At 36.3% G+C, this 27,487-nt stretch overlaps 1 protein-coding gene and 1 pseudogene across 3 annotated transcripts in view; one reads left to right on the top strand and one right to left on the bottom strand.

The window, feature by feature from the left end:
* ATR (ATR checkpoint kinase) overlaps nt 1-27,487 on the top strand; it is a gene marked incomplete at both ends in the record, with an annotated part of 123,423 nt that overhangs the window by 15,227 nt on the left and 80,709 nt on the right. For both annotated transcript variants that reach the window (XM_084231548.1, XM_084231547.1), the window contains 13 exons: nt 877-1,069; nt 1,289-1,551; nt 5,834-6,024; nt 6,110-6,210; nt 6,399-6,570; nt 8,111-8,281; nt 10,423-10,617; nt 12,990-13,175; nt 18,109-18,201; nt 20,199-20,329; nt 20,874-21,017; nt 21,794-21,887; nt 22,940-23,065. In XM_084231548.1, coding sequence (XP_084087674.1) covers nt 877-1,069; nt 1,289-1,551; nt 5,834-6,024; nt 6,110-6,210; nt 6,399-6,570; nt 8,111-8,281; nt 10,423-10,617; nt 12,990-13,175; nt 18,109-18,201; nt 20,199-20,329; nt 20,874-21,017; nt 21,794-21,887; nt 22,940-23,065 — 2,060 coding nt within the window. The remainder of the gene's footprint in view (nt 1-876; nt 1,070-1,288; nt 1,552-5,833; nt 6,025-6,109; nt 6,211-6,398; nt 6,571-8,110; nt 8,282-10,422; nt 10,618-12,989; nt 13,176-18,108; nt 18,202-20,198; nt 20,330-20,873; nt 21,018-21,793; nt 21,888-22,939; nt 23,066-27,487) is intronic.
* On the bottom strand, nt 26,565-27,412 carry LOC311169444 (small ribosomal subunit protein uS2-like; annotated as a pseudogene). The gene has a single exon. The product of its transcript is annotated as a small ribosomal subunit protein uS2-like (transcript).

The raw sequence follows: 27,487 nt of genomic DNA, 5'->3' as shown, positions 1-27,487 counted from the left end.
ATGTGTATGTGTGGTTTGTTTTAACTAATTTCTGTATAGACCTTCAAACACTTATTTCTGTTTTTTCAATAATTAAAAGAGGGGGTGTATATTTTTAATAATTCAGAAAAGCGAGTTAACATGTAAACGTAGTAAATGATAGGGTTTTTGCATTGTCAACTCTATTCTGCATCATTGCTCTCCAAAGATTCCAGTTAATATTCCTGTTAACAGAGTTTGACTGTACCTATCATTGCAAATCCTCTCTAATACTTGGCATTATCAGACTTTGAAATTTTTGATTCCCAAAAAAAGGGAAAAGAAAAAATACTGAGGTAGCTAAACAAAAATTTTCCCCCTATTTGATGATTATGATTTTTAATTTGCTTTTTTTCAATTATTTGGTAAGATTGTCTATAGACCCTGTTCAGTGCACATGTTATATTTTAGAAAAGGAACTTTTTAATTAATGATTACATGCATTTTATTTTATTTTATTTTTTTCAGTTTTTTTTTTTTTTAATATTTATTTATACACGCACTGGGTAGAGTCAGAAGCGTGGGAGGGTGAGAGAATTTACCAGAGCCAGAGCAGGAAGCAGAGCAGGCAGAAGGACCCAAGTACACTGCTGAGGGGAGCAGCGGGCAGCAGGAGAGGTCTGCGTGCCATGTGGGACCCTCGCCTGCGGCTGGGGATTGAACCTGTGCTGCAGAGGCTACAGGCAGCTTCGCAGCCTAGTGCTCAACTGCTGCGCCATCGAAGAGGCCCACGATTACATGCATTTTAAATGTCACCTGACCTTATGTAGAGAATGAAAATGTATGTGTATGTGATTTTATTTATATATATATAAATAACTAACAGACATCTTATTTAATACACTTAATTTTTTTCAGCACCACAAGCACAGTCACGATGTGTATTTCTTCTAACTCTGTTTCCAAGAAGAATATTCCTTGAATGGAGAACCTCAATTTACAACTGGGCCCTGCAGAGCTCCCATGAAGTAATCCGGGCTAGTTGTGTTAATGGATTTTTTATCTTATTGCAGCAGCAGAATTCTTATAATAGAGTCCCCAAGATTCTTATGTATGTATTAATATTTTAATTTGAATATATAACTTGATTGGAAAGATCATATAGGCAATTTTATTATTGAGTACATAGAGCAAATACTGCTTTCAGTTTTAGTATTTAATTTTTTTCCTTCTAGTTTTTGTCTTATCATTATTTGTCCCAAATTAAATAAGACTATTTAGACCACAAAATTAAGCAAGAAGGTTTAGTACCTTTTCTTTCTTTTCTCAGAGATAAAGTCAGAGATGATTCTGATATTGTCAAGAAAGAATTTGCTTCTATACTTGGTCAACTTGTCTGTATGCTTCATGGCATGTTTTATTTGACAAGTTATTTAACAGAACCTTTTTCTGAGCATCGACATACTGACCTCTTCTGTAAGAGCCTAAAAGTCACTTCTCAACATGAATGTTCCTCTACTCGATTGAAAGCTTCTATTTGCAAGCCATTCCTTTTCTTACTGAAGAAAAAAACATCTAGTCCAGTGAAACTTGGTGAGTGATTTGTTATAATTTATTTAATATTTTAAAATGTAGTAATCTCTGAAGCTTTAAAAAATTGGACTTATTTATAGGTTCAATGGTCATGTAATGATTATTTATAAATGGGATATCCAGTATTATATTGCATCTTAGAAGTAACAAGGGAATTAATATTTGGATTTTAAAATGCTCTAGTGATCTGATACTACAAGGGTGCATATCTGATGTTTGAAAGTACAGTATAGTAAGGTTCAATATTCTAAATCCTTTTTATTGATACCAGGAACTACTTAATATGTCCTCTGCCTCACTTTGTCCTCAGAACTACCAATAGTTAGATACTTTGCCCGAGGACTATAGATTATATTTTCTATATGTAATTATATTTTCTCTATATATTTGCTATATATAATCTATAATGTCGATTATATATTCCACTGGCAATTGCATGTTTGTTGGGAGCGTGATATTTACATAAATACTTAGAAGATCCATTTGTTTTAGTAAGTTTCAACATTTGAAAACAATATATGATTTTACATATTTTTTAAAAAGATTTATTTATTTATGCGTATAAGAACTGGGGTACAGGCCAGAGGTGCAGAGAATGAGAGGATTCACCAGAGACAGAGTAGGGAGCAGAACAGGTGGATTGACTGAAATATACTGCCGAGGGGAGCAGCTGCGCCATGTGTGTCACCTCCCTGGCCAGGGATCAAACTTTCGCTGCAGTAGCTGAAAATTGCTTCATAATGCTGATGCTTAAAACCTTGCTCCACCAGGGAGGCCCCTGGTATTGTTTTAAACATACAGGCATATAAAATCATGTATTGATATGATAGATGGTTTCTAGGACTCCCTAAGTCTTACAGTGTGGTGTTCACATTAAGACTAAGACTGTTCTTCATTCACAGTTTTTTGATTAGTGAGATGTTCTTCTTTTTTTTTTAATAATAAATTTTATTTTTATATTCCCCATACAATTGCAACCCCCCCATTCTGACCCCAATCCCTCCCCTCCCGCCCCCCACCCCCCAAAAAGTGTCTCTGGTTCACAGTTTTTTGCTGATTTTGATTTTCACTTTCTTATAGTTATTCGTTTTCCTGGTCCCTTATTTAAGTTTTCTAGATTCCTGCTATGAGTGAGACCATCCGGTATTTTTCTTTTTCTTTCTGGCTTATTTCGCTGAGCATGATCCCTTCCAGTGCCATCCATGTTGCTGCAAATTGCATGTGTTTATCTTTTTTGAATGCTGAGTAATATTCCATGGTATATATGTACCACATCTTCTTGATCCAGTCATCTATTTTTGGGCATTTGGGCTGTTTCCAAAGCTTAGCTATTGTAAATAGTGCTGCTATAAACATAGGGGTGCAGGTGTTCTTTGGAATTGATGTTTCTGTGTCCTTTGGGTAAATCCCTAGGAGTGGAATTGCTGGATCATATGGAAGCTCTATGTTTAGCAGATCCAGAAATCTCCACACAGCTCTCCATAGTGGTTGGACCAGTTTGCACTCCCACCAACAGTGCAGAAGAGTTCCTTTTTCTCCACACCCTCGCCAACATTTGTTGTTGCTAGTTTTTTTAATATGTGCCATTCTCACTGGTGTGAGATGGTATCTCATTGTAGTTTTGATTTACATTTCCCTGATTACAAGTGATGTTGAACATTTTTTCATATGCCTGTTGGCCATTTGCATTTCCTCTTTGGAGAAGTTTCTTTTTAGCTCTTCTGCTCATTTTTTGACAGGATTATTTTCTTTGTTTTTGTTGAGTCTCATCAGCTCTTTGCAGATTTTTGTGATCAGTCCTTTATCATTAGTGTTGTGTGCAAAAATGTTCTCCCAGTTGGTGGAGTTTCTCTTTGTTTTTGTTATTGTCTCTTTTGCTGTGCAGAAGCTCTTTAATTTGATGTAGTCCCAGCTGTTTATCTTTGCCTTCACTATCACTGCTTTGGGTGATGTGTCTGTAAAGATGTCTTTGATGTGAATATCACGTAGTGTTTCGCCTGTATTTCCTTCTATGTATTTTATGGTTTCAGGTCTTATGTCTAGTTCTTAAATCCATTTTGAGTTGATTTTTGTGTATGGTGTGAGGTAGTGGTGAAGCTTCATTCTTTTGCATGTAGCGACCCAGTTTTCCCAGCACCATTTATTGAACAAACTTTCTTTGCTCCAATGCGTAGTCTTTGCTCCTTTGTCAAAGATTAGTTGACCATAAATCTGTGGGTTTATTTCTGGGTTTTCTATTTGATTCCATTGGTCTGTATGTCTGTTCTTGTTCCAATACCATGCAGTTTTGATGATTATGGTTTTGTAGTATACTTTGAAGTCTGGCAGTGTGATGCCTCCATTCCCTTCTTTTTTTTTTCAGGAGAGCTTTGGCTATTTGGGGTTTTTTGTGATTCCATATGAATTTCATCAATAATTGTTCTATTTCTTTGAAGAATGACATTGAGATTTTGATTGGAATAGCATTGAATCTGTATATTGCTTTTGGTAGGATGGCCATTTTAATAATGTTTATTCTTCCAATCCATGAGCAGGGGATGTCTTTCCATTTCTTTGTGTCTTCTTCTATTTCTTTTAACAGTGTTTTATAGTTTTCTTTGTATAGGTCCTTTACCTCTTTTGTTAGATTTATTCCCAAATATTTTATTTTTTTTGTTTCAATAGTAAAAGGGATGTTTTTTTTTATTTCTTCTTCTTCAGATTTATTGTTTGTGTATAGAAAGGCTACTGACTTTTGCGTGTTGATTTTGTATCCTGCCACTTTACTGAACTGATTGATGAGTTGAATTAGTTTTTTTTTGGAGTTTTTGGGGTTCTCTATGTCTATTATTATATCATCTGCAAATAGTGATAGTTTGACTTCTTCTTTTCCTATTTGGATTCCTTGGATGTCTTTCTCATGTCTTATTGCTCTGGCTAGGACTTCCAGTATTATATTGAAAAGCAGTGGTGAGAGTGGACATCCTTGTCTTGTTCCAGATCTTATTGGAATTGCTTTCAGCTTTTCACCATTGAGAATGATACTGGCTGTTGGCTTGTCATAGATGGCCTTTATGATGTTGAGGTATGTTCCTTGTATCCCAAGAATTTCAAGGGCTTTTATCATGAATGGGTGTTGCACTTTGTCGAAAGCTTTCTCAGCATCTATTGATATTATCATATGGTTTTTATATTTCTTTTTGTTGATGTGTTGGATGACGTTGATTGATTTTCAGATGTTAAACCATCCTTGTGTCCCTGGAATGAATCCTACTTGGTCGTGGTGAATTATCTTACGGATACATTGTTGGATTCTGATAGCTAAAATTTTATGGAGGATTTTTGCATTAGTGTTCATTAGGGAGATTGGCCTGTAGTTTTCTTTTTTTGTGTTGTCCTTGTTCGGTTTTGGTATTAGTGTAATGTTGGCTTCATAGAACGTGTTTGGTATTGTCCCTTCCTTTTCAATTTTTTGGAAGAGTTTGTGAATGATCGGCACTAATTTGTCTCTGAATGTTTGGTGGAATTCATTTGTAAATCCATCAGGTCCTGGGCTTTTGTTTTTGGGAAGGTTTTTGATTACCATTTCAATTTTGCTTCTTGTAATTGGTCTGTTTAGGTGTTCTATTTCTTCTTTATCTAGCTTTGGGTGATTGTAGAGTTGTAGGAATTTGTCCATCAGTGAGATGTTCTTTTAAGTCTGTTTTAGTAACATATAATGATCTATGAAATCTTTTTTTTTTTTTGAGGCATGCTTTATTTATTTATTTATTTGTTTGTTTGTTTATACATGCACTGGGTACAGTCAGAAGCGCAGGAGGGTGAGAGAATTCACCAGAGCCAGAGCAGGGAGCAGAGCAGGCAGAAGGACGGAAGTACACTGCTGAGGGGAGCAGCGGGCGGCAGAAGAGGTCTGCGCACCATGCAGGACCCTCCTTTGGTGGCCGGGGAGCAGCTGGGGATCGAACCGGCGCGGCAGAGGCCGCGGGCAGCTTCGCAACCCAGCGCTCAACCGCTGCGCCACCGGGGAAGCCCATATGAAATCTTAAGTGACTATTTTATAACTTAAAATATTTTAGTATTCATTTTAGATTTAAATTATTTATAACTTTAAGTGTAAATTAAATTTATAAGTGTTCATTTTAATCCTTCACAATTTTGTGTGTTCTAAAATTTAAATATTAAATGTTGATATTATAAGGTAACTTAGAATCTATAGTGTATTTCCCATTGATAATATTTTTACAGTAAAACTTTGATGTTTAATGTGTTGAATTAGATATTATATGCTTTTGCTCTTTAGCTTTCATAGATAATCTACATCATCTTTGTAAGCACCTTGATTTTAGAGAAGATGAAACAGATGTTAAAATAGTTCTTGGGACTTTATTAAATTTAATGGAAGATCCAGACAAGGATGTTAGAGTGGCTTTTAGTGGAAATATCAAGCATATATTGGAATCCTTGGACTCTGAAGATGGATTTATAAAAGAGGTTGATAATTTTTATTTTTAAACATACATATTTTAATAAAACTGGCTCTAGAAATTTCTTTAACTAGTTAATTTTATTGTTTTAGCTTTTTGTCCTAAGAATGAAGGAAGCATATACACATGCTCAAATCTCAAGAAATAATGAGTTGAAGGACACCTTGATTCTTACAACAGGAGATATTGGAAGGTATATTTGGCAGTATTTGTACATTTCCTTTTTAATTCTGGCCATTCTGTTTATTTTATTTGCCTGGTATTAGAAATGGTAATATGACAGGTGTGATTAGAGAATGATATGTAATATCACTTGGCATTTATTTTTGGATTTCCATTAATTTCTGAGACATGAATGTAACATTTTGTTTTTCATTATAGGGCAGCAAAAGGAGATTTGGTACCTTTTGCACTCTTGCATTTATTACATTGTTTATTATCCAAGTCAGCATCTGTCTCTGGAGCAGCATACACAGAAATCAGAGCTATGGCTGCAGCTAAAAGTGTTAAACTGCAAAACTTCTTCAGTCAGTATAAGAAACCTATGTGTCAGGTGAGTCATTAGCCTTAACTATAGGAAATAGCAGTATTTTGCAAGAGTTCTGAAAAAAGAGCATATATATATATATTTCATATTTCTTGCTTTGAAAGATGTATTTTTTAAAATGATGTATTTTATTTAAGAGAATATAAATCTTCTAAATTTACATTTTAGCATCTTGGTCTGAAGATGTAGATTATAAATGAGTAAAGGGAAAAATCACCTTATAATGATATGTTGAATTATTATACTCTATTATTAATCTATTAAGAGATGTCTTTCTTTTTTTTAAGTTTATTTATTTTTAAATGTATCTTTTACATCATTTTTCATTTTTGCACAATGTATGCATTTTCATCTTGGTTATGTTCCCAATACAATTGCACCCCTCTTATTTTGACCCCTTCCCCCCCATAGTGTATCTCTGGTTTATAGTTGCTTGTTGATTTTGATTTTTTCTTTATTATAGTTATTCTTTTTCCTGGTCCTTTATTTAGGTTTTCTAAACTCCTGCTATGAGTGAGACCATCTGGTATTTTTCTTTTTCTTTCTGGCTTATTTCTCTGAGCATGATCCCTTCCAGCTCCATCCATCCATGTTTCTGCAAATTGCATGAGTTTATCTTTTTTGATTGCTGAGTAATATTCCATTGTGTATGTATACCACATCTTCTATAATACAGGAGAAAGACATACAAGGAATCCAAATAGGCAAGGAAGAAGTCAAACTGTCACTATTCGCAGATGATATGATAATATACATAGAGAACCCCAAAAACTCCACAGAAAAACTGATTAAATTAATCAATCAGTTTAGTAAAGTGGCAGGATACAAAATCAACACGCAAAAAATCAGTAGCCTTCCTATACACAAGCAATAAATTTGAAGAAGAAATCATTAAAACCATCCCTTTTATGATTGAAACAAAAAAAATCAAATACTTGGGAATAAACCTAACAAAAGAAGTAAAGGACATATACAGAGAAAACTATAGAACACTGTAAAAGAAATAGAAGAAGACACAAAGAAATGGAAAGACATCCCCTGCTCATGGATCGGAAGAATTAACATTATCAAAATGGCCATCCTACCAAAAGGAATCTAGAGATTCAATGCTATTCCAATAAAAATTTCAATGTCATTCTTCAAAGAAATAAAACAAAAATTGATGAAATTCATATGGAGCCACCAAAAACCCCAAATAGCCTTTCTTTTTTTTAACCTTTTTAGTGATGATAATCTCCATAATGCGTTGATATTATAGATAAGACATTTAAAAAACGTTGATTCTATTCACAGCTGGAAAGTTAGGCTGTGTTAAAATACTGAGTTTGTCCTGTGTTGGAGGTATAATCTTTAACAAGATATTTAGGTTTCTTAAGTAAACTTGATTGCTGCATCTGTATGACATAATTTATGTCAGTAATGTTATAAACATACAATAAGATGATTCAAGTAATTTATTTAGTATACTGTGGTATTATATGTCAACTTAAAAAATGCCAGTTAAATTTTCTTCATGTGTGAAAAATAAGACATTATTTTATTCTAGTTTTTGGTGGAATCCCTTCACTCCAGTCAAATGACAGCACTTCCTAGTACTCCGTGCCAGAATGCTGAGATGAGAAAACAAGATGTGGCTCACCAGAGAGAAATGGCTTTAAATACCTTGTCTGAAATTGCCAACGTTTTTGACTTTCCTGATCTTAATCGTTTCCTTACTGTAAGTTTGCAAAGTACAGGTGATTTAACTGAGGTTTTTAATTTAATATTTTGCGTTTATTCCATTCTAGATTTTTTTTCTTTGAAGAAAATATGGCATGTATATTGAGCAACATAGAGGCCCTAGATTTTCAAATTACATGTTTTCTTTTGACTTTTATATGCTGTTATTGGGCTAGAAAAGTTAAGCTTATGTTGATATGAACCATTCTATATGTTTAGCTGTTCTGATAGGTTAATACTAATTGATTGATACTGATTTGGTTGACTAAGCCCTTCTGTCTTTAGTGCTTTTATTGGTTCCATTATTAATACACAGTAGAATGAATTCATCTTACCCCCTAAGGATTTGGAATTGTGTGCAATATTAGTAGTATAGTTGATCTTCTGTGAATTCAGATGACATAGTATGTAGTATGAAGTGGGTTGGGAAGCCTTTGAAAAATCATTAGGGAAAAAAAGAGAAAAGTCATTAGGGCTAATGTTTGAAAGAGATCTAGGTTAGATTATCTTCATACCTTTTTCCAAAGGCAAAACTTATCATTACTCTTAGTTAATAAATTGTAATAGTGACTCATATAAAACTTTTTCCTACAATATTGTCATATTTTAACACACTTAAATGCTTATAAATAGTTCAAATCCTAGAAGGAAATATGATAATTTATGGTAAGCGCACAAAGATACTCTTGGATTTTCATGCAGCATTTCTACACTGGGAGCCAGACAGCACCAATGTTCATTAAAATATAAGCAGCAAAACCAAATAGTACCCTGAGAAGAAATTAAACATCAGATATTTAAGCTATGGAATATTTTGTATCTACTAACATAATAATCATTAATACTTTGTAGAAACTACCTTATAATGTTCTAATAGTCTTAACAGATTAACTTTATTTTTTAATAATTTTTTAAAGATTTATTTATTTATTTATTTATTTATGCATACAAGCACTGGGTACAATCAGAAGTGTGGGAGGGTGAGAGAATTCACTAGAGCCAGAGCGGAGAAGAGAACAGGCAGACTGACGAAGTACACTGCTGAGGGGAGCAGTGGGCGGCAGGAGAGGTCTGCGCACCATTCAGGACCCTCGCCTGGTGGCTGGGAATCCAACCGGCGCTGCAGAGGCTACAGGCAGCTTCGCAATCCTTAACAGATTAACTTTAAATTGAGAGACATAACACAAGTTAAGTGTAAATGTCTCCCGAGATTAGAGGCTGACTCTTAATCACTGTCACATTTCCTGTGCCCAGGATAGTGACTGACATGTAGAAGGTATTCCTTGGCTACATTCTGAATAAATAAATGAAAAGCCAGCCATTTTGTGTTTGAAATTTTGTATATATTTTATGAATAAGATCTTAAAAAAAAAAGACCAAAATTAAGATTGATTGATTGATTGATTGATTGATTGATTGATTTATACAAGCACTGGGTAGTCAGAAGCGCTGGAGGGTGAGAGAATTCACCAGAGCTAGACCTGGGAACAGAACAGGCAAACTGACGAAGTACACTGGTGAGGGGAGCAGTGGGCGCGGCAGGAGAGGTCTGCGCACCATATGGGACCCTCGCCGGAGGCTGGGGATCAAACCGGCGCTGCAGAGGCTGTGGGCAGCTTTGCAGCCCAGCGTTCAACCCCTGGGCCACCAGGGGAGGCCCAAAATAGACCAAAATTGCCATGTTTTAATGATGTGTCTTTAATATGTAACATCAACTTTGCAATTAAAAAAAATAACATTTTACATTTATGACTACTCTTGCTTATTGTTTAAATATGTTAGCTTAAATAATACATTAAGCTTGTTACTTCTACCTCAGGGTGTGAGTATATTTGAGCACATACCCATGAGAAATTATCTTCTCTGTTTCTTTTTGGTATCTCCCCTCAATGTAAGGTAAATTCTGTGCCATTTGGGACCATGCGTATTTTTATTGCCTTGTCTGCCATTCCTGAAGCACCGTAGCTGCTAGTAAATATTTGTTGAATGAATAAATGGTAAACCTGAATTCAAATATAAATCATATGTTGATTCATAATTTGTATTGCACTATAGAATATTTTTGCACATAACTTATGTGAATATTTTATTACCTTGATAAATGTTTTTTTTTTAGTAATTGTAGTGTTTCTTTTTCAGAGGACATTGCAAGTTCTACTACCTGACCTTGCTGCCAAAGCAAGCCCTGCAGCTTCTGCTCTCATTCGAACATTAGGAAAACAATTAAATGTCAATCGTAGGGAGATTCTAATAAATAACTTCAAATATATTTTTTCTCATTTGGTCTGTTCCTGTTCCAAAGATGAATTAGAACGTGCCCTTTATTATCTGAAGGTAATTGAATATTTGTATACATTTTGCTCTTTTGTTTAAATTAGCATTATAGGAAAGCTGTTGTAATCCTTGTAGGAAGGAGAAGGGGTACCTATTTTAGAATAATAGAAGTTCAAACGACATTATATAAACTTTGTCCTGGAGCTAATGTAGCACATTAACTAGAATTAGCCTTCTGTTATTTCCTGTGACCATTTCATCATAGTATCGTATGATAGTCATCCATTCATGGATCAGGTTCTTAGCTTATTTCATTTTAGAAATTTTTAATTGATCAGAGCTATAAGCTGTTTAATAATATACAAGTGTTTATAGGCAGAGTTAATCTCCACTAACTGTAGTTAGTATCAGTGTTTAGTGTAGTTACTTAGTGTTTTCATTACAACTGGACCCAGTTTCCTGCTAGTTTTTAAATTTAAAATTATAGCTTATGGGCCTCCCCTGGTGGCGCAGTGGTTGAGCAGTGGGCTGCAAAGCTGCCCGCAGCCTCTGCAGCACTGGTTCGATCCCTGGCCACCAGCGAGGGTCCCACATGGTGCAACAGACCTCTCTTGCCGTGCCCTCTGCTCCCCTCAGCAGTGTGTTTCTTCAGTCTGCCTGTTCTGTTCCCCACTCTGGCTCTGGTGAATTCTCTCACCCTCCTGCGCTTCTGACTGTACCCAGTGCTTGTATAAATAAATAAATAAATCTTTAAAAAAAAAAAAAAAAGAAATGTTTGGTTCCTTTTAAAAAAAGAAAAAAGGGTGTCATTGTTAGTACACCACCAAAGGAGAAGCATAAGCTATAATTTTTTTTTTTAGATTTATTTATTTATAAAGTACACTGCTGAGGGGAGCAGTGGGCGGCAGGAGAGGTCTGTGCACCATGTGGGACCCTCCTCCAGGGGCCAGGGAGCAGCCGGGGATCGAACCCGCGCCGCAGAGGCTGCGGGCAGCTTTGCAACCCAGCACTCAACCGCTGCGCCACCGGGGAGGCCCGACACCCTTTTTTTTTTGTTTTTTTTTGTTTTTGAAGCATTTTTTTTTTTAAGATTTATTTTTATTTATTTATACAAGCACTGGGTACAGTCAGAAGCGCTGGAGGGTGAGAGAATTCACCAAAGCCAGAGTGAGGAGCAGATCAGGCAGAGGGACCGAAGTACACTGCTGAGGGGAGCAGCGGGCGGCAGGAGAGGTCAGCGCGCCATGCGGGACCCTCCTCCAGTGGCCAGGGAGCAGCTGGGGATTGAACCGGCGCTGCAGAGGCTGCGGGCAGCTTCGCAACCCAGCGCTCAACCGCTGAACCACCGGGGAGGCCCTGCCACCCTTTTTTTTTAAAGATTTATTTATTTATGCATACAAGAGCTGGGGTACAGGCCAGAGGTGTGGTGGGGGATGTGGGGTGTGTGAAATGATTCACCAGAGACAGAGTGGGGAACAGAACAGGCAGACTGCTGAAATGCACTGCTGAGGGGAGCAGCAAGCGAGACATGAGAGGTCTGCTGCACTGTATGGGTAGCTCCCCGGCCAGGCGGGGTTCAAACTGTGCTGCAGAGGCTACGGGTTGCTTCATAGTGCTGTGCTTAACCCCTTGTGCCACCATGGAGACCCCAACGATGACACCTTTAAATAACATGAAACTACATGGGACCAAAGTACCTGTCAGATACACATATGTGCTCTCTACTATTTACTCCGATGTTAATTTATTTTCTTTATTGTTTCATAATTTGCCATTATATTGAGTTATAATGTGCCAGCATAGATCTCTTTCTACACGAGAGTTTTTGAATATTGAGTATATTTATTCATTTTGAGAAAGAAAATCTGAATTATAGAAATGGGAATAATGTGAGATTGTTTATTACTTGTCAGAAACTTTGCTAAATAATTTTTATGGATTATTTCACCTATTCCTCTAAGTTACATAATAAGAAAAAGTTACCATTAGTTTTTCATATCATAAATAAGGAAACAAGCAGAGAGAAGTCAGAGTAGGACAATCACAGCACAAGTAGAAAATGACCAGAATTGGAGCTTAAATTCTAACATTTTGACCAGAAAGACTATGTTCTGAAGTATACTATATTTTTTCCCAGGGATTATGTATTATGAATAATGAGCTGGTGATATCATAAGACCTTATAGAAGGCTAGGACTTCCTTTTTTCAATTTTATTTCAAAATAAAGTCTGATCACTTCTCTTTATTAATTGTAGCTCATCGAAGACCTACCAAGGGAAAACAAGTTTAGAATCCTTTTCCCAAAGACATTAGTAAATATTGTCACCTGAGTTTGCATTCCTAATTTACTTTGTTAAAATCAATAGATGTATTCCTAATAAATGCTAGTATTTTAGAAAAATAAATTATTTTTAATGTGTCTCTGGCTTAGAATGAAACAGAAATTGAACTGGGGAGCCTGTTGAGACAGGATTTTCAAGGATTACATAATGAGTTATTGCTACGTATTGGAGAACACTATCAACAGGTTTTCAATGGTTTATCAATACTTGCCTCATTCGCATCTAGTGATGATCCGTATCAGGGCCCAAGAGATATCACATCACCTGAACTAATGGTAAGGCATATGTTGTTTGGATTTCTTTGTTTTTCTCCTTTTTTATCTCAATTATGTTTTTTGCAATTTACAAATAGTCAAAATTTGTTTTCATTCAATTTAATTATTTTTTATTGGTAATCATTTCCCCCCTGCTTATTATTATTTTTTAAAGATTTTTTTTTTATACGAAAACCAGGGTGCAGGCCAGATGTGTGGGAGGGTGAGAGGATTCACTCAAGACAGAGTGGGGAACAGAATAGGCAGACTGACTGAAGTACACTGCTGAGGGGCACAGTGGGCAAGACAAGAGAGGTCTTCTCCACCATGTGGGTATCTCCGAGGCTGGTGGGGATTGAACTGGCACTGCAGAGGCTGCAGACAGCTTCATGGCGCTGCGCTCAACCGCCTGTGCCACCAGGGAGGCCTTCCCACCTGCTTATTATTAAGAATTTTTTAGTTATATTATTTGTCAAAATTGATTTCTAATTTTATGTCAGGTCTCATTCATTTCATTTTTAAAAGTGAATACAAGTTACCAAACGCTACCAAGGGCTTTGTTAGGTTGGTTCTGAAATTGTTGCCATAATCTTTGTTTTCATTCCCATTTATCTGTTTATTATCATTTGTCTTCATTTTCCACTATGGAATTAGTGGTGATGGCTACACAACTTTGTGAATATACTAAAAACCAATGAACAATACAGTATACAATGAAAAATTTTATATGAATTAAATCTGAATTAGGAAGGAAAAAAAATATAGTAACTATATGCCATGTAAGATTCTGAATTGGATCCTGAAACATTAAAATGACATAATTGATAATCTTTTTAAGCTGAAATGTATTGACATATTACATTATATAAATTTAATTTAAGGCATACAGCATGTTAATTTCGTACATTAATATAATACTATTGGCATTGTGATAATTAGTTCCTCTGTCATTAAATAGCTGTTTCATTTTAGTGGTAGAATAATTACAGAATGTCTTTTAGCAGGTTTGATGACTCTAATGCAATATTGTTATCTCTGTTCACTGTACTGTGTTAGATCTCTAGAACTTATTTACTATCATTGCAATTTCGTACCCTTAAACATGTATCCTTCTCCCATGGTAATCACCATTTGACTCTGTCTTTACAAGTTTGGCTCTTTTAGATCCCATAACATGGGGTATTGTATTTTGAAAAGGTTGATGATTTAAATTGCATGGTCACAGCAAGCTATTAACAATATGTAGTGGACTTGAAGAAATACGCATCTTTGAATGATTTTCCTTCCACTGAGTAAAAATTTTAATATTAAGTTTATCTTTCTTCACTACTTTTTAACTCTATATTAGAATATATTTGTAGCTTCCCCAACTGTCTGTTCCTTAGCATAACATAGTAACTTTATCATTTCTAAATGTCTTTAAATCCATTTTTGTTTTGAAGAGAAATTAGCAGCTATATTGTCCCTTTTCACTTTTCCCTACCTTAAATTTGTATCTGAAATCATGTTACTATTTTATTTTTTTATCTGAAAAAATATATAATTCCTCAGACATACTATTTTTTTTTTATTGTCCTCATTTCAGGAGACTGAAAGGACTATAAGCAAAATATCCTGAGAAAATATCTCACTTATTTTTTAGTTCATTCTATTAAGAATCTGCTTTCACTATTCTAACTGAAATTCTTCTTGCCAGGGTCAAAAACAATCTTCCGCTCTCAAGTTCAAGGGTGTCTTTTCTGTTCCTATTTTATATTCAGCCTTTTGCTAGTGTTTAGTACATCTGACCATCCCTTCCAATGTAATATCTCTGATACCACATTTTTTAATTTTCTTTTTGTCCTCTTTTCATTTTTGATTGACTCTTTCCTCTGGTTTATCCTCTAAATCTTAGATTGATTCCGAATTTTGTATCATTTTCTTAGCTTAAATGAGAGAGATTCTGGTCTCCCCTGGACTTTGCTTTAATTTGATTTGTATTTTGGTGATTTCATAGTTGAAATTCCATTTCAGTGCTCTCTTTAGCTTTGGACATGTGGGTTTATACAGGTTAGGTTTTAGTGGGAAACATGGTATACACACAAAATTTTAACTGAAAATGGTTTAAGGAAGGGGTATTTTCATTTTTGTGGGCTGCATTAGGAAAAACAGCAGGGACTAGAAACAGCAGAAAAATTATGCTCCCTTATTCCTAGGCAAGGAATAGAAATGGTATTACTAGAACCTGGTTGAGAACTAGAACCATAATATGGGGTGAGGGGGAGAACTCATTATATGGAATGGGATATAGCCACTGCCAGAACCACCTCAAACTTGGAGGGAGCTGGAAATATAAATACCATGCTCTCACTCCTGCCTTGGTGCTTTTTGTTAAATTGAGTTCATTGAGAAGCCAGGTGGGAAAGGATCTTGAGTGATGAAACCTGGTTAGCCTCCTGGGACAGGAAAGGGCAGAAAATGGATCTGAGGATGAAAGAGCTTGGCAAACAGAGATATCCAAATTCCTCATTTTCATCTCTACTTGCCTGTCTTATAAGCATCTCAAACAAATCCAAACATTATGTGTCCATTGGAAATCTTTATTTTCCCTCCCTCACCTTTTTCTCTCCTAGTCTTCCCTATCTAAGGAAATGGTATCATTATATCTACCTCGTTGCTCAAATCAAAACCTGGTTAACACATGAGCCCTCCATTATCTTTCTTTAGAATTAATATCAGCAAGTCATATCAAGTATATCTCCAAAATATATCTTTCCCTCTCTGCTGCCACCATCCACATACAAGTGCCTGTCATCTTTCTCTGGGACAATTGTAGAGACCGCTATCTTCTCTTCCTTTCTCTCTTCCTTCTCTATGTCTGTACTCAAAATTTATATATATTCAAAGTACTCTTCTTACAACTTAAATCATGTCTTTTCCTTGCTTATATTCCTTCTATGATTTTCACTGCTCTTAAAAATCTGTAAGGCTATACTGTCTGTGTACCTTTCCAACTATTGCACAGCTCTTTTCTTCCCTCCTCCCTATGCTTCAGCATTATTTTACTTGTATATATTAAACATGTCAGTCTTCTTGCTTCAGAACTTTTGCACTAGATATTCTCTTGGAATAATCTTCTGGATCTTTCTCATCCTTTTAGACCTTCTTTAGTTCTAAATTCCTTCATCCCACTTCTACTCTTATCATACGTATTTTTTCCTTCTAGCACTTATTGCAACTTTATTTACATTGTCATTTAGAGTCTTCTGCTCTTGTTAGTCTCCTGTGTAAACTAGTGAAGAAAGTAACTGACACAATATTCTAGGTGAACATAATAAATATTTGGTGAGTGGCAAATGAACTCTATGTGTTTGTCTAAATGAAGAACTTTAAAATTAGAATGTTGACTTAAACCATATGTGTGTCATCTATATCTGCTTTTCATTTAAGAATCCTGGGCAATTAGTGAAATGTGGCTTATTAACTCTAAGTTGAATCTTAATCCAAATCAGAAGTTTGCAAAGTAAATGTAATTTTATTTTATTTTTTTAAAGATTTATTTATGTACGCACACAAAAACTGGGGTACAGGCCAGAGGTGTGGGGAGTGAGAGGATTCACCAGAGACAGAGTGGAGAACAGAACAGGCAGATTGACTGAAATACACTGCTGAGGGGAGCAGCGGATGAGCCAGGAGAGGTCTGCTGTGCCATGTGGGTATCTCGCTGGCCGGGGATTGAACTTGTGCTGCAGTGACTGCAGACAGCTTCATAGGTTGCGTCTTATTCCCTTGCGCCACCATGGAGGCCCAGTAAATGTAATTTTAGCTTAGAAAGACAAATGATTTTCTGTGCTTGGCTAAAGAAAAGTTTTTCCCAACATCTGATCAGAGGAAACGTTGAACACCTAACTTCCACTCTACCATGTCCCTCTCCTTCCTTGGGCAGTGTATGTAACCTGAAGGTACCTAAGTTAGAAGCAACAATATCAAGCCACGCAACTTTCTTTTAGAACTGGAAAATACTTTAATTGCGACTCCTCCCCAGCTTTTTTTTCTTGCCCCTTATCCTGCCTATATACAAAGATTTTGACAGAGAGGACTATTATTTGCAGAGTACTGACATTTCCAGTTTGTGATAATAGGAACAACTTAAATGTATTTAATACTTTTCTATACTTTACTTAATATGTTATCTAATTTCTGCAACTCCATACAATAGATTCTTTCATTTTATGTTACATTATTTTTAAATTCAATTTTTGTTTTTAAGCATCATTGTTTATTTTTTCACAATATAGGATTTTCATTGTTCCCATTTTATCAACTCAGTGTACTTAAGTAACTTATACAATATCACAAACTAAGAAGTGTCAAAATTGGGATTTGACTAACTTAAAACATACTCCCTCTCTCTCTAGACACTCTTTCAAGAGAGAATTAGCCGTATTCATATCAGGAGACCTAAAATTCTCATAGTCAGTAATAGTGGATGCCCGTGGCTTTGCATCCTTTTATAGTGCTTTTATCTGAGAGAATATTGACTTCTATGTCAGACCATTGCTAGGACAGTGTATCTTTACTTCATCAAGTTCTTTTTCCCATCCTACCTCTAAATGTACTAGAATAGGGTCAGTACCTTATCTTTTTCTGCTTTTCTCCTTAAAATAAAGTCCTCTTCACTCTGGATCCTGAGCTTGGTATGAGTCAGATACTAAGGATACCACCTCATCTCACTGTAATTCAAAGCTCGTGATTTTTTTATTGTATAGTACTTTTTAATCATTTTCTCATGGTGATAATAAATAAGTTTCACTAATTTTTTGAATACTAGAAGTGAAAATGTGTGATTTAGGAGAAAATTCACGTTTTTCCCCCTGTATTCCAATGTAATTAGGTAAAATAGAAATGATGTAATTTAAATAAATGTTGGCTTATGAAACTTGAATAATTTTTTTTTTGTGTTTTTCCCCTTTAGGCTGATTATTTGCAACCCAAGTTGTTGGGCATTTTGGCTTTTTTTAACATGCAGTTACTGAGCTCCAGTGTTGGCATTGAAGATAAGAAAATGGTAGGTAGTGATAGTTGAGTTGCAAAGTACTAGAATAGAGTTAATCTAGAATGTGCAGAAAGTGTGTCTTCTGATTTTAGTTATAGATGTTTAAAGATAAGAAATCATCAAACGTAATGTTCTGTATCCCTGAATAACTTGTGTAAACTTTTGGTGAGCCTAAGAAAAAGAATTACAGCATTTACAGACAAATAACCCAAAGCATACTGGCTTACAGGAATTTGTTGGCTCTGCAGCTAAAAGTGTAAATACAGAAATAACTTGATTTTGGACACAATACTGCCAGATTTAATCTTAATTTAAATTTCCCTGAATTTTTTTTTAAAGATTTATTTACTCATGCATACAAGAACTGGGGTACAGACCGAGGTTTGGGGAGTGAGAGGATTCACCAGAGAAAAAGTGGGGAACAGAACAGGTAGATCACTGAAATACACTGTTGAGGGGAGCAGCGGGCAAGACAGGAGAGGTCTGCTGCACCATGTGGTTAGCTCCCTGGCCCGGGGATCAAACCTGTGCTGCAGTGGCTGCAGATAGCCTCATAGATTGTGTCTTAACCTCTTGCGCCACCGGGGAGGCCCCAATTTCCCTGAAAGCAACTCTTTGCTTAAGTGCCAGGCAGTGGCCCCGATACCCTCAGGCTTATGTTGTCACAATATCTACCTTCATGGGAAAAAAAACAGCAGCAATCCCTGATAGTTCAAACAAATGTTGCATAATTAAATTCATTGGTTTATAATGTGGATCATGATCCAGGGTGTTTTTAAATACCAAAACTGTTAAATTATAGAAACTAAAGTAACTTTAGTACTTATCAGTTTACCTTTAAATGCATTTGGTGTAGAGAAGTTTCATTATGACTAGGAATTGATTACCACTGGAAATTTTTCTTCCTAGATTGGGGTAGAATTCTGGATAATGATTAACTTTCCCCTTTTTGTTTCTTTCCACCTCTGCTGTCAGTAGAATTATAGTAAAATTCCATGAATGCTTTTATTTCAATCCATATGCCCCTTTTCTTAATAACCTTAAAGAGCTAAAAACACATGGGGGGCCTCCCTGGTGGTGCAAGGGGTTAAGACACAACCTATGAAGCTGTGCGCAGCCACTGCAGCATGAGTTCAGTTTCCCAGCTGGCCAGGGAGGTGACCCACATGGTGCAGCAGGCCTCTCCTGACTTGCCTGCTGCTCCCCTCAGCAGTGTATTTCAGTTAGTCTGCCAGTTCTGCTTCCCACTCTGTCTCTGGTAAATCCTCTCACCCCCCGCATCTCTGGCCTGTACTCCAGATCTTGTATGCATAAATAAATAAATCTTTAAAAAAAAATAAAAACACATGGTATAATATTAAGCTTTACAAATTTCAGCAACTAATACTTGTTCTTGTGATGTCACTTGGTATATCTGACCCTTTGTGTTATCTTTCTTATTGTTACCTCCAGTGAGAAAATAACCTCAAATATAAGAAAACTGGAGTTTGTACTTTAAACCATAAAGAACTTGCATGTTTTGGCACATTCTTAAGCTTGGTTGAATAGTTTATTTATCCCTTCATAGAATCTGTAGCTTTTTATAAAAGTCTGATTCTCTTTCATACACAGAATAAAATATGAATGTTACTGTTTTTTACTAAAGTCATACTTGATTTAATACCATTAGAAGAAAAATATGTGGGATTCATAGTAGCTCATAATTCATATGAAGAAAATTTAATAGGCATGCCCAATGAATCTGAAAATTACTGTTTCAAAGGACTACCAGTATCAAAGTAGCAAATCACCTTCAAAGGGGAAAAAAAAACACAACACAATTCATCTTGTATTTTTCAGATTCATTATTCCTACATAAGAAGTTGGACAAAATGAACTGATGAATGTTTTTTAGCCCTTATGTTGATAGCAAGTAGTACTTTGATATTAGGTCAGGACTTGTCCTTAGAGCTCATCTGTTTCTGCCAGCTTGTTTACAGATTTATTTTAAAGTCCTGCTTTCTCTATAGGCTTTGAACAGTTTGATGTCTTTGATGAAATTGATGGGACCCAAACATGTCAGTTCTGTGAGGGTGAAGATGATGACCACGCTGAGAACTGGCCTTAGATTCAAGGATGATTTTCCTGAATTGTGTTGCAGGTATATGCTGCCTAAGCCCATTAGATTTTTTGAATTTCCCAGTAGCACTAACTTGAATTCTTACCTCTTTGAGGGGAAATGGATTCACACTGTAAATAATTAAGATAGAAAGCCTGTTTATACGGAAGAGCATGGGTTTACTTCTTTTAAAATACCTTACTATGGAATCTTAATATACTGGGAAATGGATAGTGTAATAGACCACTGCATACCCATTGCCTAACGCCACCAGTTATCAACACTGCCAACCTTATTTAATGTATCCATCTCCACCTTTTTGAATTGTTAATTGGAATGTTTTAAAGAAAACACCAGTCTTGTAATTAACTCAGAAATATCTAAAGGATAGGACATAATTACTGTTATTCACCTTGTTCTTTTGGCTTAATGTAGAGATCACCCTGTTTCAATATGTAATACAATCTTTAACAGTTGCCTTGTATAATCTTTTTGTTTCTGTATATTTTTGTTCAGCTAACTGCATTGATGGAGATTTACAAATAATAAAAATAATGTGGCTTTTAACTTTGTTTTTTTCACATAGAGCTTGGGACTGCTTTGTTCGTTGTCTGGATCACGCTTATCTTGGCTCCCTTCTCAGTCATGTAATAGTAGCTTTGTTGCCTCTCATACACATCCAGCCTAAAGAAACTGCAGCTATATTTCACTACCTCATAATTGAAAACAGGTATTTCTTACATCCAATAAGAATAATAAAGATAGCAACTTTTAATTACTGTGTATTTGTGTCTCAGGGGTTTTTAATAGGAAACTGTTCACATTCTTTTTAATTTTAGAGTCTATCAGTAAACAAAAGTAATTGACATGCTTTAAATTAATACATATTGAACTGATGCTATTTCATTTGTTACAATTCTTCCATTACAGTTATATTTAGAACGCATTCATTAATGGGTCATTAATCTACAATTATATTTCATCAATTTTGAAAGCCATGAGGCTAAACTTTCCTTTCCTCACACTTAAAAGACAGTTGGATAGCATGCGAAAGATAAGGAGGGATATTCGACTAGACAGTTGGATAGCATGCGAAAGATGAGGAGGGATATTCGACTGCTTTCTGTAGCTTACTTAGTTGAAATCCGTATTATTTCATTGACTAGCCTTTCACCCACCTTTTTCCAAACTTAATCATGTTTCTTCTGTCACATGTAGTTTGTTAAAACAAGTCACCCAGCTGACCCAAATTGAAGTAGTATTCCAAGTATACCAAGAGTATAGCTTATTTAGGGTCACCAACATATCAGGCTGGGTGATTTTCTTAGATTTGATTATTTGCCAATATTAATTAGCTGAGTTCTTAGAAAATAAAGAATGTTTTTCATGTCATTAATCCGTGAGCAGTTTAAAGCATTGATAAAGTTAGCCTTAGTTCAGCCTTTACTTTATATTTTTATGGTGGTCATTGTCTTTGTAAATAATTTTTTTTCTTCCAACTGTTAGGGATGCTGTGCAAGATTTTCTTCATGAAATATATTTTTTACCTGATCATCCAGAATTAAAAAAGATAAAAGCAGTTCTACAAGAATATAGAAAGGTATTCAGTTTTTTAATTTATGGTTTGAGAGAACTGATGTAAATTTTTTTCTAAGTTCCAATACATTGACTAAACATTCCTTCGAACCATATCTAGGGGTAATCATTCTGATGGCTAATTCTTGGTAACTAAGTAATCCTTTCATGAATCTGTGCTTTTTAGAAGTAAGTTTTAGTGTTTACATCAAAGATATAATAGCATGTGATAGAACAGAAAGCAAAGAATATATTTCTCATGCTTTACTACCCAGGTCAAGATGTCCTTAGTTACAATTCCCCAAATCCAGAAGCTATGTCAGCTGCATGCCCTGAGTAAAAAAAAAAAAACTAGGGAGGATTCTAGTTATGTTGTACTACTAACCATGGTATGAAATGTCACATCTGACTGGTTTCTTTAGAAGGAGTATGATCTGTAATTTCATCATTTTGAAATCCTGTGAACTCTGGAATTAATAATATATTAATTTAGGGCAGAAAGTGGGATATCTGACCTTGGGTCAAAATAGCAGAGATATTTACTACAGACCTTAAGATTGGTTTTGAAGACTTTATTTCCTCTTTTACTGGATATGCCATCATGGTCATAAAATAAGTACTTTGACTTCATTCAAGACTGCTAAGTAGCACATTGTCAGTAAGGACAACTTGTACTCTTGCCATGGTTTTATTTTATATAAGAAAAATTATTTAGTTGGAATAAAGTTTTTCTCTAGATCTAAAGATTTTAGAATGAAATTCGTTTCCCCGAATTACTGACAGAGACAAATGCTATAAAATGGAAGAGATGGAAATTACTTTTAAAATTACTTTTAGTTTACTTATAGTTTAATTATTTTATGTTAAATTTACTGAGAATCTAGGTCTTTTGAGATAGTTCCTTAAGTGGTTAATAAGATATATCTGGGGTCTTCCCTCGTGGCGCAGCAGTTGAGCGTTGGGCTGCGAGGCTGCCCACAGCCTCTGCAGCACGGGTTCATTCCCCGGCCACCGGAGAGGGTCCCACAAAAAAAATAAATAAATAAAAAATAAGATATCTCTGTACTTTTCATGTAGGAGACCTCCGAGACTACGGATCTTCAGATAACTCTTCAGCTATCCATGAAAGCAATTCAACATGAAAATGTTGATGTTCGTATTCATGCTCTCACAAGCTTGAAGGAAACCTTGTATAAAAATCAGGTATACTAATATATAACTGGAAAGCAACAGGAATGATAGGTTGGACGTTTAAAGACTAGTTGACAAATGGCATATTTGCTTTAGATTCAGTCGATTCAATAGAAGACGTGACTTTTATTTTACTTAGATTACCAGATCTAACTTGGAATTGATAATCCATTTTGATTGTTTTTAAAAATTCATGATTTGATTGTTATATTCTAAGTTATAGCTTCTTCCTGAGTAAGTGTATATGCATATAGCAGCAGTTTATATGACTCTTCTTATATAATCTCCTATAACTTGTCATAAAATTTTGGTTATTCTGCCATTGTATCTTTTTTACTAAATTAACTGTTAATTTTAATGAAGCTAAATTTTTAAGTTCCCTTTTTCATGGAGTGAGTGAACTTTATTCTTTTCCTTGGTAATATAATATAGATTATCCCTAATCTTCATGATAATGAGAATATTTCCAGTATCATGTCATTATAGATTTATAACTTTATGAAACAGAAAATGTTTAACTGAGAACCTTATTTTTATATATCAAGAATTCATATATTAAGATGTCATAGCCTAAGATCCTTAGGAAAAAGTAGATTACAAAATTGAGTTAGGTTTGCTTTTATGATAGTAAATTATTTTATCCTAAGCATTTACTTAAAATGAAAGATATATACATGATAATGCATATATATGCTTCTGGATGATTGAACTTGTACAACCAATGTAGGTAGCAACCAGTGTGGAAATGGTCCTACGGCATTTAGGAAGCCTTAAACTTCTACAAATGTAGATTTTATTCCCTCCTGTGAGTCTGCATTATCAATCCTATAGACTCCTCCTATGACCTATTCTACATTAACCCTACCTTATGTTTATCCCTTTTCTTAAACCTCTAACTTAAAGGGACTCTAACTTTTAATATAGGCATTTATGAATACCAGAGGGTCTTTCCTCTTGTTTCTGAGGTTTTCTAATTTATGTTATTTCTAAGCAGGTGACATAATTATGGTCTAACATAAGGAAACTTCATATTGACCATTTTTTATATGTAAATGACAATCTGAGAATTTAAGAACATTTGTAGCACCCGTATGGAAAAGCTACAGGTGCCTCACTTTTGCTACCTCTGTCACAAGAAATAAATCACATCTGGTAATTCCCTAATAAGCCTTCCTTCAGTGTAAATCCCTAATGTTGATAGATTTCCTAGGCAGAGTAAGAAGGTAAGTGTACTTGCAAGAGTCTTGAATGTCAATTTTAATTGTCTGAAAAAGATGTAATGGTAATAGATTATTACAGGATTTTTTTTTTTAATATAGGTTAATGTTGCTTAGTATCAGTATGTAGCTGGATAAATTTAATTTTTGACTTTTTGAAGAAATAAAGAATAGCAGTATTCAATGGATAGGAGAAATTTTTTTAAATGAGGTAACATTGGTTTATAACATTGCATATGATTTAGAGGTATAGGGTCAAAATTATCAGGTATATTACCATACCTCAACCACCTCCAAGGTGGTTGTAAGCTCTTCACCATAGTCCATTTGTACCTTCCCGCTTTGTTCCATTCCCCTCTTACCCTCTCTTTAGTAGCCTCAATTCTGCAGTCAGATTTCTAGGTTTCTTGGCTTGGTTTTGTTTGTCCCCTTGTTTTGTTTCTCTATATTCCATGTATATGTGACAATTTTTATGTCATAAAAAACTTAAATTACACATCAAATTAAACAACCATATGATCTCTTTCTGAAAAATGGAGAAAACAGTGGAGAAAGGAAAGTCTCATCAAGAAATGGTATTGGGGGCCTCCCCGTGGCACAGCGGTTGAGCGCTGGGTTGCGAAGCTGCCCTCAGCCTCTGCAGCGCTGGTTTGATCCCCGGCTGCTCCCCGGCCACCAGAGGAGGGTCCCACATGGTGTGCAGACCTCTCCTGCCGCCCCCTGCTCCCCTCAGCAGTCCTTCTGCCTGCTCTGCTCCCCGCTCTGGCTCTGGTGAATTCTCTCACCCTCCTGCGCTTCTGACTGTACCCAGTGCTTGCATAAATAAAATAAATAAATAAATATTTAAAAAAAATATTAAAAAAAAATGGTATTGGGCTAATGTAAAAAAAAAATGAAACTAGATCACTATCTCACACTACTTATAAAAATTAACCCAAAGGGCCTCCTGTGGTGGCGCAGCAGTTGAGCACTGGGCTGCGAAGCTGCCTGTAGCCTCTGTAGCACTGGTTTGATCCCCAGCAGCTGGCGAGGGTCCCACATGGCACGCAGACCTCTCCTGCCACACCCGCTGCTCCCCTCAGCAGTGTATTTCATCAGTCTGCCTATTCTGCTCCCTGCTCTGGCTCTGGTGAATTCTCTTACCCTCCTGCACTTCTGACTCTACCCAGTGCTTGCATAAATAAATAAATATATCTTTAAAAAAATTTAACTCAAAAAGGATTAAAGACTTAAATGTCGGGCCTCCCCAGTGGCGCAGCGATTGAGCGCTGGGTTGCGAAGCTGCCTGCAGCCTCTGCAGTGCCAGTTCGATCCTTGGCTGCTCCCCAGCCACCAGAGAAGGGTCCCACATGGTGCACAGACCTCTCCTGCCGCCCGCTGCTCCCCTCAGCAGTGTACTTTGGTCCTTCTGCCTGCTCTGCTCCCTGCTCTGGCTCTGGTGAATTCTCTCACCCTGCCACGCTTCTGACTGTACCCAGTGCGTGTATAAATAAATAAATCTTTAAAAAAAAAAAAAAGACTTGGATGTAGGACTTGAAACCATAAAACATACGTAGAAGAAAATATAGCCAAAACACAGCACAGTATTGGATACAGAGATGTGTGGAGCTTCAGCTCCAACAGCAAGACGAACAAAAGCAAAAATAAACAAATGGAACGATGACATCAAACTAAAAAGCTTTTGCACAGCATAAGAAGCCATCACTATACCAAAAAGACCCTATTGATTGAGGGAAAATATTTATACTCTACACATTTGATAAGTGGCTAATGTCCAAGACCTACATAAAACTCATATAACTTAACAAAAAGAAAATAACCCAACCAAAGAATGGACAGAAGAACTAAATAGACATATCTCCAATGAAGACATATGGATGACCAACAGGCACATGAAAAAGTGCTCATCAACTCTTAGGGAAATGCAAATCAAAACCACAACGAGATACGTCATATCTGTGAGACTGGCTCATATCAGAAAGATCACAAACAAATATTGGTAAGGATATGGAGAAAAAGGAGTCCTCATACATTATTGGTGGGACTGTATACTGACTCAGATGCTATTGAAAAAGGTATGGAGGTTTCTCAAAATATTAAGAATGCATCTACCATGTAATCTAGCAATTTGACTCCTAGATATCTACCTGAAAGATGCAAAAACACAAATTCCAAAGGATTTATGTACTCATTATGATTACAGTACTATTTTCTTATTTTTTTCAACTTTTATAAACTATTTATCATCCGTTAACCTTATTTCCACTTTCTGTTCAAGTCTCTGGAAGAATAGCTTAAGACCACTTAGTGGTTGTTCCCACCCACTCAGTGGCTTGAGCAGTGGGAACTGCAGACCAGTCTTCAGTCTTCAGTAGGGAACTGCTGGATAGGTACAGAGGGTACCTGCATGCCTTCAGACCAGTCTGCCACCTCAGGCTGAGTAGCAGTAAACTCAGGAGCTGGAGCCGTCCATTCACCCTGAAATTCCTCCTTGGTCACAGCCTTTTCAGCAGCGGCCTGCTCTTCCTTTTCAATCTCTTCAGGATCCCTGTAGAAGTAGAGATCAGGCATGACCTTCCAAGAGTGTTCACAGGAGATGGTGCCACGCATGCGCAGAACTTCCCGGGCCAGCATCCACCACATGAGATCCACTGAGTGAGCGCCCTTATTGTTGCAGGGGATGGCAATGTCCACATAGCACAGAGGCAAGTTTGTGTTACACAGAGCAATGGTAGGCAGGTTAATGTAGAATGTCAGCCCTGGGATCGGTAACCACCAAAAGTCTTTGCTCCCGGGAAGCTGCCTGGATCTGGTTAGTGAAGGTTCCAGGAGTGAAGCGGCCAGCAATAGGAGTGGCTCCAGTGGCAGCAGCAAACTTCAGCACTGCTCGCTGGCCAGCATTCCTGGATGAGTACAACACTGACATCAGCCGCATTTTCAATGGCAACAATGGCACGAGCTGCCAGCAGGAGCTTCTCCCAGGTTCTCCTCAAATTTATGATAAAGAGGCCATCACTTTTCTTTTGCAGATGTACTTTTCTATCTGGAAGTCAAGGTTGGTGCCACCTAGATGGGTTCCTGCTGCAAGGAACTTGAGGACATCCTCCTCCTTTATTTGCAGGACATCAAGGGCTCTGGACATTGTGAAAGTTTCCCCCGACGGGAACCTAAAACAACGCTGTATGGACCCCTCCCTGGGCAGTGTGGAAAAGCTACA

Source organism: Talpa europaea, assembly GCF_964194135.1.
Source record: "Talpa europaea genome assembly, chromosome: 4".
NCBI classification, from domain to species: domain Eukaryota; kingdom Metazoa; phylum Chordata; class Mammalia; order Eulipotyphla; family Talpidae; genus Talpa; species Talpa europaea.
The sequence above is the reverse complement of the archived record's forward strand: the minus strand, read 5'-3'. Positions and strand labels throughout refer to the sequence as shown.